This window comes from Typopeltis vanoorti, chromosome 4, assembly GCF_054136105.1.
Source record: "Typopeltis vanoorti isolate ZY-2024b chromosome 4, IOZ_Tvanoo_1.0, whole genome shotgun sequence".
Classification (NCBI taxonomy): domain Eukaryota; kingdom Metazoa; phylum Arthropoda; class Arachnida; order Uropygi; family Thelyphonidae; genus Typopeltis; species Typopeltis vanoorti.
In genome coordinates this window covers 49,704,514-49,727,409 of record NC_143552.1, presented here as the reverse complement: position 1 = coordinate 49,727,409, position 22,896 = coordinate 49,704,514, and the positions used below count along the sequence as shown (strand labels likewise).

The 22,896-nt window shown below is 35.5% G+C and overlaps 1 protein-coding gene across 3 annotated transcripts in view; it reads right to left on the bottom strand.

The window, feature by feature from the left end:
• The window catches only part of alpha-Cat (catenin alpha), a 610,048-nt gene that overhangs the window by 54,019 nt on the left and 533,133 nt on the right, over positions 1-22,896 (bottom strand). For all 3 annotated transcript variants that reach the window (XM_090391790.1, XM_090391792.1, XM_090391791.1), the window contains exon 19: positions 11,893-11,985. In XM_090391790.1, coding sequence (XP_090247916.1) covers positions 11,893-11,985 — 93 coding nt within the window. The remainder of the gene's footprint in view (positions 1-11,892; positions 11,986-22,896) is intronic.

The window sequence follows — 22,896 nt, the reverse complement described above, 5'->3', positions numbered from 1 at the left end:
TCTTCTGGCATGATCACCAGCAGAGCCTGCGCTAGGGTCTTTGACGCCTGCATGCAATTTCTATCTAAGCGCCCCTGTAATGATCCGGGACTGTGTGGTTCTTTTACAATAATAAAAATTTTAATTATTTAAAATTTCTTAAATAAATTTTGACAGAACAGCCACACGTTGGTTCGCTACATGTAACAAACTGGGAGTGTTGACTAGGCAGGATAATCGTTAAAAACCCGTATATTCAAAAAATTCTCAAACGTTAAAGCAAATTTTGATAAAGCCACTTCACTTTAATCGTTGAATATAATGATACAGGGATTACAGCCTTCTCACCAACCCGAATCGCTAACAAAATTAAAATGAATTTTAATTAAAGTTAACTTATTTGAACTAAAGTTTAAAAAATTCTTGCATTTTACAAGTTACTAAATTCTTAGTAACTTGTAATAATTTTTATAAGTGGAACTATCTTTTAGGAAAATAAAAGAAACTCAAGATAGATGAGAAAATAAAAAAAGAATTCAGAAATAATTAGAACATTGAATATAATTATTCAAAAAACGACATCTTTACAGAATAACAGAAAATAAATTAAATTACATAAATATACTTGAAATTTTTTTTATTAAAATTTTAAGGTTTTTGATTTCACATTCACAAAATTAGAAATAATGGTCTTAACGTCTAATTCCACACATATATCATTTTCAATAGCCTAACAAGCCTTTTCTGTGACATACATACTTGTTCTTAAGTAGGTTTTAATCAATTTCAACTTGGAAAACGAACTCGCTACACTAACAGTTAAGGTTAATAGTATTCTTAAAGCAATTGAAAAGTTAGGGAAAGATAAATTACTGAACACAATAAAATTAAGAATATCGAAAGAGTTTTGAATATTTAAATTATCCTTCCGAAAAATATCCCGGAAAGCACATAACTTGTCATATAGTTCTATTGCATTTACGTCTTTATTGTCGCAGTCCTTCAAGAGAATCTCTAAATCGTCACAAATTTTTCGTAAATCTTCGTTATTAATTTGTAGTAATCTATAAAAGAAATTGAAATTATCATATCTTTTAGTTGTTCAAAACGTTCTATTAACGAACCCATTGCAATGTCTAGAAGTGTATAAAACACATTCACTCTAAATTTATCTTCTGGCGATTGTGGCATTTCGTCATGATGCTTGTAGTCAAATTGTTGTGTCTTCTTTCGTCATCGAACTTCCGTACCAGTTTTAAATTCTTGTTCTCCATCCACCTCTTCACTCAGTTATTTTGCCGTTTTTAGAACTTCTTTCAAAAAATTGTATCTGATCAATACTCTTGTAAGAATATTTTTAAGTTTTCGATAGATTCTAAAGCAAGTGTAATGTTCATATTTTTGTTTTGAAGCATTTTACTCGCAGGGTTTATTCTGTTAAGTAAATCATACCAAGTTATAAGAGAGCAAATAAATTTGTAGTCCTTTATTTTAGCACATAATGTTTATGCTTCATGCTGAGTTTCTTTATTAAAATTTTCATCATTTAAAATTTCAAAAAGTGCATCATAAATTTCTCCTAACTGATATCGTAGAGGGCGGATTGCATTAATTTTACTTTCCCATTGCGTTTCTGATGGCTGTTTCAATGTTAATTTGTTTTACGAACTTTAAAAGGATTGCCCAATGTTTGTAAGAGAATGAAAAGAATTGTATATTTCTTGAATAATTGCAAAGAAACTAATTGTATCTGCATTCACTTTGGCTGCATCGTTAATGATTAAATTTAGAGTATGAGCAGCACATGGCACGTAAAAAGCTAGAGGATTTTTGTTCAAAAGCAAATTTTGGAGCCCATATTTGCCCCATTGTCATACCCTTGACCTCGCATGTCCTTAATGGGAATGTTCCATTTTTCCAGTTATTCCATTATTGTTGCACATAAACCACGTCCTGTGGAATCTGATATATCTGCAAAACCTAAAACGTTTTCCCTGATCTTGACAATTCCATTGTCACAGGAAACAAAGCGAATAATAATGGTCATTTGTTCTGTTTTACTTGCATCAAGTGTGCAGTCTAAAATTATGGAATAATATTTAGATTTTCTAATTGATAATAAAATTGTATCCCTGATTGCATTACTTAAAGTTTCCAATATTTCAATTTGTCTGTCTTTACTCAAATAGTGTACTGTATTGTTTCGTTGTAGGGCCCTTTCAACACGATTTTCCATAACAGGATCAAACTTCCCAAACAGTTCGACTAATTTTAAAAAATTGGTTATTATTTTTTTCACATAATTTTTCAGATGATCTGCGAAAAGCTAAATTTCGGCTACCAAGGAATTTTATAATTTCAATCAAGCATTTTAAAACACTCGTCCAATGTTTCTTTTCCATTTCATACATGCTTTGAGTCTGGAAATCAATAGTAGTTTTGTTTTTTTTAATTTTTATCAAGTTCCTTCCATTTTAAGAAATTTTTCATGTGAGTTAAACTAGTCTCATGTCTATGTAAAGTTGTACTTGCATTTCTCCAATCGTTATAACCTTCTACAAGACTCAGTGGGTGATTCAGTAGGTGCGACAAGTTTGCAACAAAAGCAAAAAACAGAATTGAAAGTTTCAGAATAAATGAGCCATTAACTCAATGTTATTATTACCCTAAGACCTCATGGAGTCAAAGACTCATCTGGGAAGTCCTTTTATCACACACACAGACACAGCTCATCATATGTCTTGAACACACTCAAACTACTTGCAAACACTACACTCTCAGACAAGGCATTCCAATCATTCACAACTCTGCACGAAAAAAACCTGCCTCTTACTCCCCTACTCACACTCTCTTTATACAGTTTCCAGAGATGACCTCTGGTTCTCCCCATATCTCCCACTATTTTATGTAGAGCTTCTGAGCCATGTTCTTAGCACAAGCTCCCGTTTTCCATTTTTGTATTATAATACGTGTCGCCAAATTTACAACCATATGTATCTCTGGGATATATGATCTTTTTATTTTGAAACAACTCGTAATTTTTCATCAATATTTCCCTGTTCACCTGGATCTTCTAAATTCACAGAGACTAACAATGTGTTAGTTTTGTGGTAACTACAACTAAATCTTGTTGTAGTTGACTAAATCCTAACAATTTTTCACTTAAATCATGTTCAATTATCTTGTTCAATAGTTGCAATAGTACCTTCATGCAAACTAGATGATGTGCACAGTTCTTGAACTCTGATTTCTGATGTATTGAGTTGGTTACAATCTGCATTGGAATATTTTAATATTTTAACAAATTTATTAAGAGCCCCAGTTTGTTTCTTAATATCTGCTTCTTTCGCAGCATGACGCTCATAATTTTGTGCATCCGATAACTTTTTTTTTTAAATTTTTTATTCCATTTCTATTTTTTACCCACAAGAAATTATTACACAACACGACACAGAGACGAAATAATAGTCCGCACTGTGCTACTGTCAGTAGCCTACTGAGATGCGTACCATATGACTGGTTAACTAGCAACAAACGTTTTGTATGAAAATTCGTTTCTGCACATTAAAACTGTTCACCGTTTCACTTTAGATAGACTGCAGTAGACACAAGATTCTGCAGGCAAGCATTTAGCCTGCTCTAGCTGCAAAATTGTAAACAGCAGGCTGATCAAAGAAGCGGGAATATACATTTTTTTTTTTTTCAATTTTTATTCGGTGTATACGGCCTCATTTATTTTAATATTGATCATTCTAAGAATTTTTTTGTTTTTATGATAAAAATTTTGTTTCTTAAAAATTAACTTATGAACTGTTCCCTGGCAGCGGCACCCGCATGCCCGCTTCCGCCAGCCCTGATCACCAGTCCATATATATATTCTTCTTCTTCTTCAAAACATGCTGCAACAGCATCTTCAGGGTGACATGGTGTTAATATATCCACTGCCACCCATTCTTCCAAACACTACAAAGGTCCAAATTCATATCAGAAGAAATATCTCCAGAACAGCACTTCTGCTGTCACAGATGGGATAATGTATCTGCTATAACAGTGTTTCCCAAACTTTTCCTATGACAGAACACTTCAAAAATCCTAAAATTTCAACACAACATAGAGTTGAATATCATCGGTCTCATATTCAATTATTCAAAGCAAAGCACACATTATCGCCGAAGCAGGCTGTATCGAATTGCAAAAATGCGACAGCACAGCACACTGACCTTGCTTGTGACCGCATGTTTCCTAGAATAGATACCTCCGTACTTCACTTGCACTCAGAGGTGTCGACAACTGCGAGCAGCCGAGTCAAGGCCATTTTGCATGCTGGCCTTAATAGCACAATCCACACGCAGAGTGAGGACTCCTGATTTTCAAACATGTTTGAACTTGTCACAGCATTTAAAACCATTCCAGGCTCATATATTAATTTTGATAATTTTTCACGGAACACTAATTCGCTCTCTGCGGAACACCAGTGTTCCATGAAACACAGTTTGGGAAACCCTGTGCTAAATCCATTTCTATAAGAATAGAAAAAGGATACAGCATGAGGTGCAGCTTCATATCCTAGAATCCAATGGTTGATGGACCGGTCATGATATTCGATATACTAGCGTATGGTGGTTGTATGATGATGGATTACATAGTGTGTAAATGGTGAATAAAGTAGTGTAGACGGTTGTGTGGCATGTTGTGAGATTAACCATTATGCAAAATAAGCAAGTGCTTAGGGCATCATGGAAAGGGGGGGGACACACCAAGGAATTTCTGCTTTAGTTAGATGACGAATTTAATTTAAATTAACTTTTAATTAGTTTTTATCTTTTCTTACTGTTACCTACTTTGTTTCAATAAATAATGACATGTAGAAGGCCTAATAAAACGCTAACCACGTGCATGATGTTTCGTTTACACCGTATTATGGCTCACGATGCTTTCTGGCACTACCATTGCATCAAATGAGTTAATTTTTTTATAATTAACGTAACCATTTTATTTTTTTATTTTCCTGTCTGTTTTAGGTCTTGTTTTAATAAACTATGTCTTATAAAAGGCTCCAGAAGCAAATATAAAACAAATCATGTGGTTGTCTCAGAAACGTGCCTCCGGTAAAAGGCCTAGCTGTTGCAGAAGTGAGACTCCGGTAAAATAAGAGTTAATTAAAGCACGAAAGCACAAGATTCAGCTGTAAGCCGAAAATTAAATTGTTCATATGATTTTGCCTGTGATATGTGTAACTGTGTTGATTGCCACCTAATATTCAACAAAATAATCTTTTTATTTCTGAATTTAACAGATCCCAAGAACCAAGATGAAACGTGTTCAGTTAAGTGGTGCACAAAAGCGAAAACTATCAAAAAAGAAACAAGAGGAGACTTTGGAATTAGATTCCAAGACTGCAAAGCTGACTGATTTCTTCACACAAGTTCCACAACATTATATACCAATTCCTGATCAGAGCCAATCTCCGTCATCAGAAGTGAACACAAATACCACTTTGATCACTTCAAAATCAAAATATGATGATGATGGAATCTAGGTGTCACAAGCAGGTTCATCTAGCACATGTCTCACTACTGACTTCACTTTGTCGGTAAATTCTCTTGATATCTCTACTGCAAATGTTGATGCAAGTTGCTTTACAAAACATTCTGAGGTTGAAATAATTGCTGAAAATGAAAGTGTAGTGGACCATGGTGATGGTGGTGAAATGATTCAGTCTGCAAAAGATGAAGTAAATATAGCAAAAGACCCAGGGTTGTGGCTTGATTTCTCTGCTAATGACGTGGCTTATTGGACTGCTTGTGGACCCAGTGACTGTCGACACCACAATGGGCTATTTGATAAGTCTTGCCGACATTTCAGTAGTGGCAAACCAGTAAGATACTGTTCGCAGAAACTTTTTGGTGGGACAAAAGCCAATGGTGAGGAATACAAGGGAGAGTGGTTATTGTATTCACCATCAACGGGATCAGTTTATTGTTTTGTTTGTAAACTGTTTGCTCCTAAAAATTTCTCACATTTTGTTACAAGAGAAGGGTTCAGTGACTGGCGAAATACTATCGTAATTGATCAACATGAAAAAAGCACTACTCACCAAGACTCTATGCTAACATACTTAACTCGCAGACAAGGTGTAGGGTTGGGACAACAGTTGGAAAAACAAATTCAGGAAGAGTGTGATTACTGGGAACATGTCCTGAGGCGTGTCATAGCTATTATTCGTATGTTAGCTGAACATGGCTTGGCTTTTCGAGGAACAGAAGAAAGATTTGGATCATTGCAAAATATGGAAATTGTGGCAAAGGAAATCCTTCTTATCTGTCCAAAGCCACCTGTGAGGAACTCATTCAACTGATGGCTCAGAAGGTCCACATGCTTATTGTCGATGAAGTAAAATCTTCTGGTTATTTTAGTTTGTCAGTTGATTCAACACCAGATCTGTCACATATTGACCAGTTGAGTGTTGTACTTAGGTAATTAAAAGATGGACAGCCTATTGAACGCTTTTTAACCTTTCTGGAAATGAAAAGCCATACCGGTGAGGAAATGGCAAATCAGGTGTTGCAGTACTTATGCAAAGTTTGTCAGCTAAACATTTCAAAATATAGGGGTCAGTCTTATGACAATGCTGCTAACATGCCTGGGAATTATAAGGGGATGCAGCAAAATATTTCAGAAAACAAGTTTGCTATACGTGTGCCCTGTGCAGCTCATTCACTAAATTCAGTAGGCCGAAGTGCTGTTGACTGCTGTCAAGAGGTGGTTAATTTCTTCCCTACAGTGTGGTTGCTCTATACCTTTTTTTCAGCCTCAACCAGCCGGTGGATAATTCTTAAAGGTTGTATTGGAAATGAAAATGTCTTAAAATCCCTCTCTGATACCAGATGGGAGGCACATGCTATGGCAACAGCAGCAATTTTGAAATCTTTCCTTCAAATTTTAGAAGCGTTAGATTGTATAGCCGAAGACCAGTCACAAAAGGGGAGACGCTAGAAGAGAAACAGATAATATTGCAAATAAGATGCAAGAGCTAGAATTCGTTTTTATGTTGAATTTTTGGGATGAGATTTTGCAAAATTTTCATAGAGTAAGCCAAGTTCTACAGAATGAGGATGTCAACTTAAAAACATGTGCATATCTGTATGGATCATTAGCTGACCAATTGTGCACTTCACAAAATGAATTTGAAAGTTATGAAGCAGCTACAAAGGAAGTGCTACCAGATGTTGATTACAAGGCAGCTCAAACTCGCAACCGTATCAGAAAGAACGTACCCAATGGCGGAGATGCTCCAGAAGTATATCTGAATGCCAGAGATAAATTTTGTATCACCACCTTTTACACAATTGTTGACAAACTTGAAACTGAGATGAGAAGAAGAGGACAGATATACAAAGAAATATCATAGAGATTTTCTTTTCTAATGATGTGCCACATAATGCTACTTCAGTGACTTCATCATCTACTGAAATTGAAAGGTATTCTCAGTGTTGTCTAAAGCTGATTGATGCTTACCCAGAGGACTTGAACACTAATTTCTCAGCTGAGCTTCAGCAGTTTCATTCATATGTGTGCCATAAGTTCAGTGTAACAAAAATGTAAAAACAAGATTTAGTCATGCTGAACTTTATAAAATAATAGTAGAAGACAATATTGGGCGTGCCTTTCCAAATGTAGACATTGCCTTTTGTATATTTTTAACATTAATGGTCACAAATTGCTCAGCTGAGCGTTCATTTTCTCAGTTGAAGTATATTAAAAATCCCATCAGAACAACTATGCAACAAGGCAGGTTGAATGCCTTATCTCTACTAAGTATAGAAGCAGATGTGTTATGTAAGATTAATTTTGAGGATCTGATCAAAGGCCTTGCAATTAAAAAAAGTAGGAGAAAACTTTTCAAATCTAAATAAAGTTGAAGTATACAAAAATAAACATTATTTTCCATCTTACTACTATAAGTTTTGTTTCATTTTGAAAAATAAAAATTTATTTTATGGTTTATTATTGTTTATATTTTGAATTACATATATATGGGGCACCAAAATCTTTTAAGTGCTTAGGGCCTCTATGGGTCTTAATCCGGCCCCGATGGCAGTATCATGTAATGATCATAATTGTGTTGTCTGTTGTTGTTACAAATTACAGATGAAAGTGCTTTCTGGCCAATTTGACTACTTGTGTTAAGAAAAATTGAGTTTCCAGAGAGGACACTCTGTCATCTCCATGAGACCCAACTAACTCATCTTCAGTTGAAAAGTCCTCAAATAAAGGTTCTTCACATTCTGAATGAGATTCTAATCCAAGTTATTCAAACCAAAGGGCAGCTTATACTGAATGAAACACATTGATATGCAAATTCAACCATTGCAGTCCATGCTGTTGACTGGCATTATTGAATATATACATCAACACATTTCATTCTAAAATGGGAGAGGGGGAGGATCCCATTTCAACATAGTCTACCTTCATATTTCATTTGTTCAAAAATATACATGGATTTTATTTATTACGGTTGACAAGCAGCACTAACTGATTTGACTTCCAGGTAACATTACAAAAAAATAAAACTTTTCAGTTTATAAAATTCTTCAGATTAAGGAAAAAAATGGGAAATATATAACCAAAAAAATTCTGCATGTTTTAATATGGCAATCCCTCTTAAAAAAAAGGTTGAAAAGAAATGGGCCAGATAACATAATAGGTGTTACTGAACCAGCAAAGATAAAAACAGATGAGATTGATAATATTCAACGCCAAATATAATGATAATCTTCTTGAATGAAAGGCTGTATCAAACAGAATGATGTGAAAAAATATCAGAATGGGAAATCAAATTATGAAACATGGTTTTGCCCATTCCAAAGGAGTGGAGGAATATTTTGAATGTTACTGAAAACCTTGCCCATTTTGCAAGTTTGAAGGAATGGGGGGGGGGGGGGGAATTCCTTGCTCTCGAGTCCAAATGTGGCTTTTGGTGGCTTCTAATAAGTATCTTCTTCAACAAGCTTCTAATAAGTGAAGTGGTAGTATTGCACCAGGTGATCAAACTCACCGCCCAGTGGTGTCTTGCACCAGTCTTAGCTTTCCCTTTGAGAGGTGTAGAGCACACCTTGATCCCTGCCTAGATTAGTTCACTCCTAGATAGTCTCTTCCAGAGTGATAATTTAATGTCTATTGGCTGGAGGATACAGTTGTTGCAAACCAACCATATTTCAAATTCAGCTGATTCCACATGTGGTGGAGTGAGTGTCATCTGTATTTTTAATATTATTGCACGGGCACCTACATGGAGTCTTAAAACTCATCGTGGAAGATCCAAACTATCAACACAATATCATTTTGCATGAAAAAGATGAATCAAGTAATCTTACAGTTTATCTACTATCTTATTTCCTATTTTTTTTTAAATTGATTTTGCTATATATTTTTAATATTAATATTTTTTAGTTAATAATTCAAATTCTTTGCTATTCACATTAAATAATTAATTCAGCGTTTAATTTAAAAAAATCCTAATGACTTTTTTTCCTTCCTATTTTTTATTACTTTTATATACTTTTTGAATTTTCTTAATTTAACACCAAACATGAGCTTTTTCAAGCCATTTCGGGCCTCTAATAAGCAGGGTGGTGGTCTCACAGTGAACAACGAAATTCATCTCCCATATAAAGACAATCAAACATCCATGGCTGCAGTGGTAATTGGACCCACAGTCTGTTGTGGTTGGAGAGTGGCTACACTAACCACTTGGCCAAATGAAGCAAGCAACTGATGTATTTATTATTCCTGTTTTCAAATCAGTAAGTTTCACAAGTTAAATGGTCCATTTTCAGTTTCTCAGCCTGACTATTTTTTCCAAACCAAATTCCCTCTCCTCATTTCTTCAGAGTTACATTAGTCCTCATGGAGAGACTCAGCAATTCTTCTTTTTCAAATTTTTTTTTTGGGTACAGCTTTAGAACAGTTTATTCCAATAATCCATGCCACTATGTGCATGGGAATTAGTACTTTATTCAACAAAGATCCCAAGTTTCTTCATTTAATCATTGCACAAAGTTCAGCAAATCCACTTTTTTTGGTCTGGACTTTGTTTTCAAATTTCAGGTGTTCCCAACAGGATTCTTTAATCAATTGATATGAAAATGCTAATACTTGAAGTTAGTACCTTTAAGATAACTTCCCCGTTTACTGTACTTATCATGAGTTTTAAGAGTGCAAAACTACTAAGTATTACCTTCTATCCATGAGTGTTTACACATTAGTAAATACATGGATGTGAAGTGCCTACTGAAATTGAAATAACAATGCCACCGAGCACTTTACATGAATTTTGGATATCATTGAAAAGATATGGCCAATTGGAATTAGGCCTCTACAGCTCAGTAATTAATGATGATGTACTTTAGTTGGAAAGACACTGATAAGAATTCTGTCTCGGCCTGAGAGTTTCATATGGAGGGGTAGTTCTTTAGCAAATGAACAGCAACAACAAATATCTAAATATAAAGCATAATTTATACTTTTTGACTTTTCAAATACAATTTATTAATGAATCTATTTGCAAATGGGATATTGATTAATACATGGCACACAATGCTGTTTGCAGAGAAAATTTAAATATCTATTTATAGCCCTATGCATAGGTATATACTTGCTGTTTAAGTACACAAATTCAAAAGTATGATAATTTGAACAACTACCACCATGAATACAGACATTTTCATTTATAGATGTATAGTTGAGGTTCAGTTCTTCATTTTTTCAATGCTAAAATTCCAAATAATCACACAGATGTCATAATTTAGTGATACAATTATGATGGCATCCATTAAGTTTACTACTACAGGCATGCCCTGGTCATATGATATGTTAGGTTCTGGACCACCATCTTGTGGCGAATTTCATCATATTGAGAATCATTGCTTTTTTCTCTCTCTCACTTGTAGATGCATGTAATGGTTGAATAACAGTTAAGTAGTTGTATACAGCATGTGTGTAACTGATATAAATAAAGCAAGTATTTAAATAATTTACTCAAGTAAAAAATATAGAATAATGTTTGAAACATTTTTGCCAAAACAAAATTTTTCCATGTTGGGAATAAGATCATTACATTTATGAATAACTGTAGTATCAACCGGTGTAGAATATAGCACTTTCACTTCACTAAGAACTTTATCTTAGTTTTTAACAAATGTAACAACAGTAGAGCAAGGTGAATTTATCCTGAAGATCACCAAATTTAATAATTTTAATCTTAGTATCTAATGTAATAGGTTTATAAGTTTTCCTTCTTTTCACTGGAAGTAACGGTAATCTTACTTTGATTTTTATCTGCCATTATTAACAATATTAATTATTAACATTTTTCTCTACATGGAAATGAAAGAGGATGAGAAGCTGGTTTTAAAAGTTTTGAGCTGAAAAGAGTATAGATAAGAGGAAGAAACAAAATAAAATAAAATAATAGTTACAGGAGTTTATAATCCACAGTTAAATACTGAAATAGAGAGAGACAGTGATGCAACATTTCATAAATGAACTAAGTCTACAAAAACTGCATCTTTTCATTTATGGCAATGTGTTCTTCCTAAAACTTGCATATGAATAAATGCTGCACTGTATAAATTGGCAGTGGTCATAATTGAAAATCATCATATGAACAGATCATCGTAAAGTGAAACATTATAAGGTAGGGCTGTACTGTATGTAAGTCTTAAACTATTCTCATCACAAACATTTTGTTCCAGATAACCCCCTCCACCAAAATGTATAAGTATTTACAAATATCTACAATCTTTGAGGTCAATTTGTGGTAAACACCACAAAAAAAAAAAAAAAAAAAAAAAAAAAAAAAAAAAAAAAAAAAAAAAAAAACATGGTGCACTTTTTTCTCTTTTTACTCACCTTTGTGGAAGCAACATAAGATGCTTTCACTGTCAATACAACAGCATTCATCAAATTCTTTGCAGCCTGGATTAAAGATGTTGCACTGTCAAGCTAAAATAATATAAAATCAATTAGAACATTCAAATTTAGATAAAATGTTGAAGTCTTTTAAAATAGAAACAAACATGCAGCATATTTAATCATCCTTTGTGTTTTATAATCCCCCCCCCCACAAATATATATATATATATATATACAGGGTGTTCGGGATAAAAGTCGTAAGGAAAAAGAAAATCTTCTTTGTATCTATTAAATTTAATGAATTGACAAAAAAACATTACAGGCAGAGTTAATTACAATACTATCAACAAGATTTACTCAAAATAACCACCATTAGCATCGATCACAGCTTCAATTCTGCTTCGGAACCTCGAACAAGCTGATGCTACAGTCTCCCTGGGAAGGGCCGCAAAAACTGTTTTAATTTTATCCATTAACTGGGCTTTTGTATTACTGGAAGTGCGATTGGTGTCTTTTTCAACTGCGCCCCATACAAAATAATCCATGGGGTTAAGGTCTGGGGAGTTTGGAGGCCAAACATTTGGACTGGTGAAGTCGTAGAAATTTTCAGACAACCATTTTTGACTTTTCCCAGAGGTGTGGCAAGGGGCCGAATCCTGCTGCCATACATACGGCCTACCATTGGCTACCCTTGTTATCCAGGGCTTGACTACAGTTAGCAACTCCACGAACAAAGCCCGAATTCCAATGCCAGGGTTCTTCAACACCTGTTCCTGCAGATTTGCGAGGAATTCTGCTGTACGAACGCAATCAGATCGTCTGCTAGGGATCTTTCTTCTTGCTACATCCTCGTAGTCACCATTGCAAGTCTCTAGTTCATGCCTGATTGTTTTTACTGTATTCAGGGAGCATTGGGCAGCAGTCGTAATATCCTTATTTTGATGGCGGGCACGAATCATCATGATACAAGTTATTCTCTTCCATGATTCAGGTGGGTTCCAGCTATCCATCCTTTCTGACATCTTGTATATGAATGAAGAAGGGTCCAAACTTTTAAATGAAGAGAAGTGTGTGTTAATACATGTAACTTACGGAAAAATATAATTAATTATAAATATGTCAAATTTATCCCGAACACCCTGTATATATATATATATCCTTACACATGCACGCACAAAAGGTTGCAAAAGCTATAACACAACAGTGTCATGAGTGGGCAAGTGAGTGGGGAGAAAGAATGAATCTGTAATGAGTTTTGTGAAGAGTTGGAAGTTGAGGTCATTTGGGAAAAATGGTATGGGAAAAGGTAATACCAAAGATAATTAAATACTTAAGGAATTGACAGCGTACACTAGAAATATAAATTAAATCAACTTTAATATATACTTTCCAATATTTCGGCAACGTCACGTTGCCGAAATATTGGAAAGTATATATTAAAGTTAATTTAATTTATATTTCTAGTGTACGCTGTCAATTCCTTAAGTATTTAATTATCACGTAATACCAAAGAATACATCTACATGGAAATGAAAGAGGATGAATGGAGCAGCAGCTATGAAAACATCTACAGAAATTACAGAAACAGGCCATCTGTTAAATTAAAGATGCCAAGAAATTATATTCTTGTTTAACCCTTTATCTAAGTGTAAGCAAACAAAGTTTACATGTGAGGTATTTTCATAACTTAGGCTACTTCTGTGTGTGTGTGTGTATATATATAGGCTAATGACTTTGCATTACTTGCTTTTGTATCTCATAATGCAATGTGCACCTCCTTTTAGGTGTGTATAATGCTATGCATTACGGGAAGGGTCACTATCCAGACGAGTTCCGACATTTACTAAGATATGTTTAAAGTGTGGGAAATACCTCTCCAAAAACTTTAACTGATCTATATGATCACACTGAGTGATCCTAATTCTTACTCCTGAGCTGAATCATTCCAGGCCAGGAAAATATGGTGGTGGTGGTTCCATTTAGTGAGAGGCAAAAAACTGCCACCAAGCAGAGCTTCTCTACTCCCCAGGAAGCAAACATGAGCATTCTTAAATGTCATCAGTGGGAGCCAGACCCTGAACAGTGGAAGTCATACTCAGAAGTGATACCAAGGTTGAAGTAATGCAGAAGTCATATATTTTCCATATACAAGTAGAGAAAAGGTGTGACACCTTATTAAAATACTCTGGATTAAAGCTAGTGACTGAAAGATTTTTTAACTAGGTCATAAATTAAATTAAAGATGTCAAGAAATTATATTCTTGTTTAATACTTTTCCTAAATATAAGCAAACAAAATTTGCATCTGATGTCAGTAGGAGCTAGACTTCTGCATTCTTTCACCCTTGGTATCACTTCTGGATCTGGCTCCCACTGATGAGACCTTAATAAAAGTCAAAACTGGTCTTTGTAGTGGCCCTTACCATAATGCAAAACATCACACACACACACACACACACACACACACACACACACACACACACACACACACACACACACACACACACACACACACACACACACACACACACACAAAGGATATGTACTTTGCATTATGGAATACTAAGGCAATTAATGGGAAGTCATTAGCCTCTATATACAAGCAGCTTAGTCATGAAAATACTTCACATTAAATCATGTAACAATTTAGCAGAATAATTTACATCACAAAGAGAAATAATTAAACAATGGGTTTAACTGTTTCAATATTTCATCTCTGTCACAGACATCTTCAGGAATATAATTTCAAAATTGTAATAACAAACACTAAACACACAAGAAACGATAAGTGGAAGAAATGAGATTAGAAAAAATTAAGACTAAAGTCCTATGAACATCACCCTCTATGGGCTAGCCTTAGATGTTGGGTGGGAGGCTTAAAAATTAAAGTCCCAAATTTTGGGATGTTTAATATAACCATATTTATTAAGATTAGACTGGTTCTCTTCTATCTGATTCTGTGCAATGCAAAGTATCCAAGACATGGTCTGCTAGACTGGATTGATCATAATATGATAAGATGAAAGAACAAGGAATCTTGTAAACACCTGCAATAGATAGGAGAGAAAGTGAATCCTTAAGAGAGTGGAGAAAGGAAGCCAGCTTCAAATGAGGTTTGAAACTGTGCAGAGATCATATTTGTTTAAAGTTCTGGCTATTTTTAATGAAGTACCCTGGATACAGGGTATATCATAGTAATTGCATTACTATAATATTCCTATATTACTGTAGCCTTCATGTTGAGAGGGATGTGAGGAGGTGAAGGGACAGATAATTTGTAGATTTTTTTGGCATTGTAACTATTGGACAGGAAGATTTGGCAAATAAAGGCAAGTTCTGCTGTAAAGAAAGTTTGAGTGGAACAGAAGTTGGAGGCTCTGTTGACAAGGGTTTTGATGACCCCGATAGCATTCATAAGGGAGATCGTGGGAAAGCTTATGTATATCTACCTGTGTGTGTGTGTGTGTGTGTGTGTGGGTGGGTGGGTTTTCTGTAAACTGAAAAAGAAAGGGTACCACTGGGCAAATGTGTGATTAGATTATTTGCCTCCTTATTCACAAATATTCCCCCTCGGACACTATAAATTTACTGAAAAATGCCTTCTCTAACGACATTATTGATCTTTCTAATTTTGCTATCCATACTGGTTACTTCTCTTGGAAGGGTACCTTATATAAACAGATTACTTCCATGGGCTCTCCCCTTTTGAATCCTCTGGCCATTCTATATGGAGCTTTTTGAAAAAACATGCTCCTGATACTGCCAGATCCAAAACTTCTATTTGGTTAAGATATATGGTGCTGGTGTAGTTGTGGTCAGTTGGTGGATTGAGTGGTTGAGACAGAGTTGTAGAGCAGGTGCCCTCCCTCGATGAGTCTTTGGACTCCCTGGAGGTTTCAAATAATAATAATAATAATAATATTGATGTTATGTTCTCTATTTGGCAACATGGCTCGGCAACATTAGACTTTTTCCTTCTCCACCTCAACAGTTAACACTCCAGAATCCAGTTGACTATTGAAAAAAATAAAAATAAAAATAAACAACAAGCTTTTTTTTTTTAGACACTCAAATCACACGTCTACCCAATGGCACTCTTTACAGGAAACTCACCCACACAGGTAGATGCATACATAAGCTTTCCCACCTACCCCTTTCTGAACAATATCATCATCAAAACCCTTGTCAATAGAGTCTCCAAAATCTGTTCTACCCAAGCTTCTCTTACAGCAGAACTTGCCTTTATTCACCAAACCTTCTTGTCCAATGGTTACAATGCCAAAAAGAGCAACGAATCAACTGTTCCTCCCATCTCCCTTCATTTCTCTCAACATGCTGACCATAGCAATGGCATCATTGTTCCTTATATTGAGGGCACTTCAGAAAAAAATAGCCAGAACTTTAAATGAATATAATCTCTGCACTGCTTTTTAATCTCATTTGAAGCTGGCTTCCCTTCTCTGTTCTCCTAAAGATCCACTTCTTCCCCTCTCTATTCCAGATGTTTGCAAGGTTCCCTGTTCTTGAAACTTATGTTATGGTTACATGGGGAGATATCCACCTAGAAGAACATAAAAAATACATCTGCCACCACAACTATGGTCAGTCAGGTATAGCAGACCATGCCTTGAATATCTCACAGAGAATCAGATGGAAAAAAAAAAACCCACCATTCTCCATCACAGCAAATGCATACCTGAAACTCTTTTTAGAATCAGTAGCAGACTTAAAATACCAGCCTAATCTTAATAAATATGGTTGTATTACTCTTCCCAAAATTTGGGAAACTAATTCTTAAGCCTCCCATCCATCATCTAAGACTAGCCAACAGCACCCATAGAGGGTAACCCTCACAGGACTTTACTTACCATTAAAGTGTAACATGGATGCAAACCAGCCCCTCAGGCTGAATAAATACTTGTTTACTTCACATGCAAACACTGCTTATACTTAGATAAAAGATTAAACAAGAATTATTTTGCAACTTTAATTTAATTTATAACCAAGCTAAAAAAATTTCAACAGACTATTTATGATTTGATGTGCTTTATAGGAACATGTGCACTAGAATTCATTAAAAATCATATATATATATATATTGTCCAATGTTATGGGCAATGTCAGGGATAGAAGAGAAGATATGGATTGCTTCTGAAATTCAAAATGAAATAACACATTCAATATTAAAAAAAAAAAAAAAAAGAACAGTTAATGACAATCACTTCCCAAAACTTCAAGAATGGCATGCACTCAGAGTGATCAAATTAAATCTGCTGAGATGAAGGATCGTGGTTCAGTTCTTTAGAACTCTGAATAGTGTCAATGGTATGGCGACCAAGGTCAGACTTCTCTCGATCTAAAAATTTAGTATTTCTAGATTCTAATCTTAGCAAAATGGTGAATTGGTACAAAATAATAAAGCCAACATGTGGTAACTTGTCTGTGGCAGGTAGCAGAAAGAAAAAAAAGAAGACAACTTCTGAGCTAGTTTGAGAGAGGCTGCTGTATAGAATCTACTTGTAAAGAATCCATGCTATTTGTTTCAGTATTTATTTAAGGTGACATGGAAATTCTTTTCTCATCAGATTGTAGTCTGGTTGAGAGATGATAACTGTTGATAATTTTCTGGATGGTAGTTTCATTATGATTGTTAGTTGTCCAGGTGATTTTTATTTTTATGTAATTCTTCCAACTGAAGGGAATTAAAACAGATTGTGTGAGCTGTATGTACAAAACTGGTGACAATACCTGTTTTGTGCATACTTTTCTTCTGAAATGGGTGAAGATGGATGGATGTATCTGCACAAAGGAAGGGTTTCTATAAACAAAAAATTCAATATTGTTTGTATAAGTATGGATCATTAAAGTATCTAACTAATGAACCCAACCAATTGTTATTGGATTCATGTTCAATAGTGAATTTGATAAGGAGTAAAAGGTGGGGTGTTTATTTTATCCAGAAATTGTAGTAATTATGTCTGAGTAGGCTGTGGGGAATTGGTACTAAAGAATCAGTTTTCTAGATGCTCTATAAAATAATCAGCTAAATTTTTTAATATTGAATATGCTATTTAATTTTATTAAGAAGCTATCTATTTTGCTACATTGAACTAACAGTGCACTGCATTTTTCAATTCATGATCTGAATGTAGTTAACTGATCTTTTCTATCCCTGATGATGCCCATATAGCATCAGATGGAATATATTAGATTTTTTTTATAAATTCTATATTTCTATAGATGTGTTAATCAGAAATACATAATAAAACCATCTGTGAGAAAGTAATTGGAATGAATTTATGAAAGGTGGCATCTATTAAATGGATTTTCCAGCTTCTGGATAGCATCAGTCATTCTTAGAGAGGTATAACATCCCAAATGTCTAAGGTTGGACATGCTAGAAGTAACATTTTGAAAAGAAGAGGATGCAAAGTTGAGTGTGATGTATTTGTGCCAGGAAAGGAGAGATGAAATTCTGTCAGTAGTAATTTGCTGTTAATGGAGACTAGCATTATCAAAAGATAACAGAAATGAACTGAGATTTAAGACAACACTGTGTTTTGATGGTATGTGAAGTTTACTAAGTATTCCCTCACTATACTGAAGAATGGCAAAGTGGTCAGTGTTTACCATACTGGCTATGGAAGATCTTAAATTCATCATTTGAGAACTACAATGATGAGGAATGGAATGTATCGCTCAGCAAAAATTGTTATATTATACTTCACAAAACTGTACTGTTTTCATCTATATTTTACTCTTACACATGCAAAGCAAAAAGTTTGTTTGAAGTATTTTACCTAGAAACCATATTCCCTATTCTAGAATCTCTAAACATGGCATTTTTCATGCTATTCAGGTGGCAATAATCAAAACAGCAGTGTTAAACCAGAAAGAAAATCAGTTTTTCTCCTCACAGAGTTTTTTTTTTCCCCATTTATTCCATGTACTCTAACAACTTAAAAAATTTTTCTACTTCTTCACAACCAGTTTCAATGGTACAATATGTTTAAGTATACAAGGTGATCAAAATTAAAGTACCCCTTTTTAAGGCTTTGTGGAGCGTCATCCAGTGATACAAATGTGGCGTAACTTTGCAGGAAGACATTGCACATCATGCAGAATCAATATCTGAGAAAAGAGTTCCAAAATTCATCAAATTGTAAACACAAAATGCATGCAATTTGAATATCATGCAATTTGACATGTGTGCCAGGGTTTAAAAAAGATGGACACAGGATTTTTCCCTTCATTCTGATTGTTAAAACTATCCACAGTGATGGTATTAACTTTAATCAAATGTGCTTTGCTCATGCAGCTGTACTACCTAAACAACTGCAATGCTACTGCTGCTGCACTCCATGAATTTTGTTGCCTGAAGGTGGACCTTGTTAAACAAATGTCAACAAGGTCCACCATCTCCATGTGCTCTGCAACAAATGATTAGTCATTCTGAAGAAACAGGATCATTGGGAGTTAGACCTGGCAGAGGTTGCAACCAATCAGTTCGCACAAGTGAATGATGTTGCTACTGCTGTTGTGGAGGAGGCCATGAATAACAGCAATGGTTCCTACAGTACACGTGCTGTATCAAACACATGGATGTGCATCACACAACTGTCTGGAAAATTATAAGGAAGATTCTACATTTCGTTCATGCAGTTAGCCTAGTGGCTGTATGCTTTGCAACCATATGCCTGGGGAAGGAGTGTTCTAGGTTTGATTCCTGTAGGTGACATGAGGAGTTGAAGGATCTTCCTCAGCCATAGCCAAGTTAGCCGGTCTTGGGAGTGGACAGTAGGGTTTTCCCCCCCAGTTTATCCTGCAGTTTTTCATCTTGCAAAGCAGGCAAACCGGCCTTGAGAACTCAACACTACAAGACATAGGATACACCAGAGCATAGGGCTGACCACCTTATCCTGTGAACAGTTTGAGGTCGATGATTAACAAACCCTCAACACTGCAAGGTAAAAGAGGGTAAAAGGAAGATGAGATGAGATTCTGCATTTCTACCAATTCAAAATAACCCTGACACAAGAGTTGCACCCGCAGGACTTTGAAAGTTGACTGACATCTTTAACATTCCTTGCTCAAGTGGAGTTGGATGCTGCATGGCTGTGGATGATATGGGCTAAGCAAAACCTGCATACAATCCAACAAATTCCTTTGCATTCATCCAAAGTTACTGTTGTGGTGTGGGTTTACAACTTCATTTATTATTGGACCATTCTTCTTCTTTGAGGAAATTTACCAGTCTGCTCCTGTGACCTGCTCAGTTACTGCTGACAGGTATCACAATATGATAAACAATTTTGTTGTGGCCACAGGAGCACCTGTGCATGGATTCAGCCATTTTCATGCAGGATGGGGCACCTCTACACATCAGTCAATTCATACAGGAAGTTATTTCAGAACATTTCACACAAGCCAGAGTGATCAGCTGTGCGTTTCCAACTGCATGGCCTCCTCATTCACCTGATCTGACTCCCTGCAACTTCTGCCTCTGGGAATTTCTCAAAGACAAGGTTTATTGGAATCATCCTGATAACTTCCCAGCAATGAAAGACAGCATGTGCACAACATCAGTCCAGACCAGCTGAATTCTGCCATTGAACACACACTGTGCAAAGGATGCAGTTTGTGGCATACCAGTAAGGGAAGCACATTGAATAGCACAGCCAATAAATGCATAACGGAAGTGAACAAAAATGTGTTATTTATGCTTGTGTCACTTTCCTCCTTATGCCCACAGAAAAATTACTACATCTACATTAGGAACATCACAAAGCACTCCCTGGTGGCGAATTTTGGAACTACTTTTTTTCTTCACCTCAGATATCCCTTCTGCATGATGCACAATGCATTCTGCAAAGTTTTGCAGTATTTTTCTAGTAGCAAGGCTTATACATTGGCTATTTCGTTTGGCAAGGAAAGTTCTACAAACAGACAGAGGGAGACAGCCATGGGTTCACCACTTTCCCCACCCGTGGACAATTTCTTTATGGAGACCTTTGAAGAGAAAGCCTTAAACTCCGCCCCACAAAAACCCACTATTTGGCTTCATTACGTGGATGATGTGTTCGCTATTTGGCCACATGGCTCAGACTCACTCCACTCCTTCCTAACACACTTAAACAACCAACACCCCAGAGTCCAGTTCACCTTAGAAAAAGAAGAAAACAACACCCTCCCCTTCCTAGACACTTTAATCACCTGCCAGCTTGATGGATCTTTGGTTTTCTCTGTTTACAGAAAACCCACCCATACTGGCAGATATATTCACCAGCAATCCCCCCCCCCTCACAATAATATGGGGTTATAAAAACACTATATAACAGGGCAAAATTAATCTGCTCAGAAGACAAGGCCCTAACTACTGAACTAAACCACATCCACAACACTTTCTTAGCCAATCGCTATAACCCCAAAAAATACTCAAACCAGTAAACCACAACTCCCCCCCCCTCCACAATAAAGATTACACCAAATCTATCACCATCCCCTACATCCAGGGCACCTCTGAGAAAATAACCAATATCCTCAGAAAATATGACCTTACTTCCTGTTACAGACCATATAAAAAGTTGGCATCCCTTATCCGCTCTACCAAAGACCAACCACTTCCCCTAGACCTACCTGATGTATACCAGGTCCCTTGCAGCTGCAAATTGTCCTACTTTGGCCAAACAGGCAGAACAACAAATATCAGGATTTCAGAACACAAAGACTACATCCGGTTCCACCAGTACAGCCGCTCTGGGCTGGCAGACCATGCCTTAGATACCCGCCATAGAATTCGTTGGAAGAAAACAAAAATAATACACCGCAGCAAGTTTAAATACGAGAGATTATTCAAGGAATCTTCAGCAGCTCTAAAAAACGTTCCTAACCTCAACAAATTTGGGTGCATGAAACTACCCCAAATTTGGGAGGCTTACATTTTGAGAACTTCAGCCCAACTGCCAAGTCAACCAAATTAGCCCACCATAGGGCACCATTAGGACTTTAGGAACAATATTAGTTTCTTGCTTTCTTCCTCATTTGCTTTTGTTAGTGCCTGCGTGCACATACCATATCTTTATGTTCCTGAAGATGGCAACGTGACATTGCCGAAATATAGAAGTTATTTATTAAAGTTACCTTTAATTAATATACTTTATATGCGTTGTTAATTCCATAAACTAATTACCAGTTTTGCAGTATTTATATTACTGGGTGGTGTTCTACAAGGCCTTAAACCCCTCGATTTAACGGACTAATAGGGGCTAAGAGGTGTCCGTTAAATCGAAAGTCAATTAAATCATGAATTCTTTTTAAAATAAAAATATCCGTAACATTATACTGCAAATTTTATTAATATTAGCACTGTAATAACAAAAACAATTGTTTTACACACTTTTAAATAAGTTAATGTGAAGTCAACATTCGATGTTGAGGCGCTTGGTTTAGGTAATCCTGCTTTGAACAAACTAGCAAGTTTTATTCGAACTTTTGAATTCTGCTGTTTTTTTTAATAATTAACTCCCTAAAATTACGAAAAGGTATAATAAAACTGCCGCAGAAAGTCACGCCACACGACAAAAGAACCAATTACACAATTGGTGTGATCAAGTGCTCATCATTCGTCGAACATGTTTTATGAGCGGTGACTCATTTATGTCGGCTAAATTACTACAGTGTTTTTCCAACATATGATGCCCAATTTGCTAAAATTTGTTAAAAATAACAGGAAATTAATAACAAAAAAAAAAAAAACCTGTTAATTTAATTATAAGCAAATCTTGGTTAAAAGCATTTTAAAATTAACAGGGTGTTAATTTTCACGACATATGGACCGGAAATTTTCTCCGTTAAATCGAGAGGTTTACTGTACTTTAATTTTTCACTTGTATGTCTAAATTTTCTATTTTGAAATATTCCCTCCATCACTCTACTTTAAACTGTTTTCCCATTCATTCAAGAAGCACATTATTAGCCAAAAGACACAAAATTTCAAGGATAG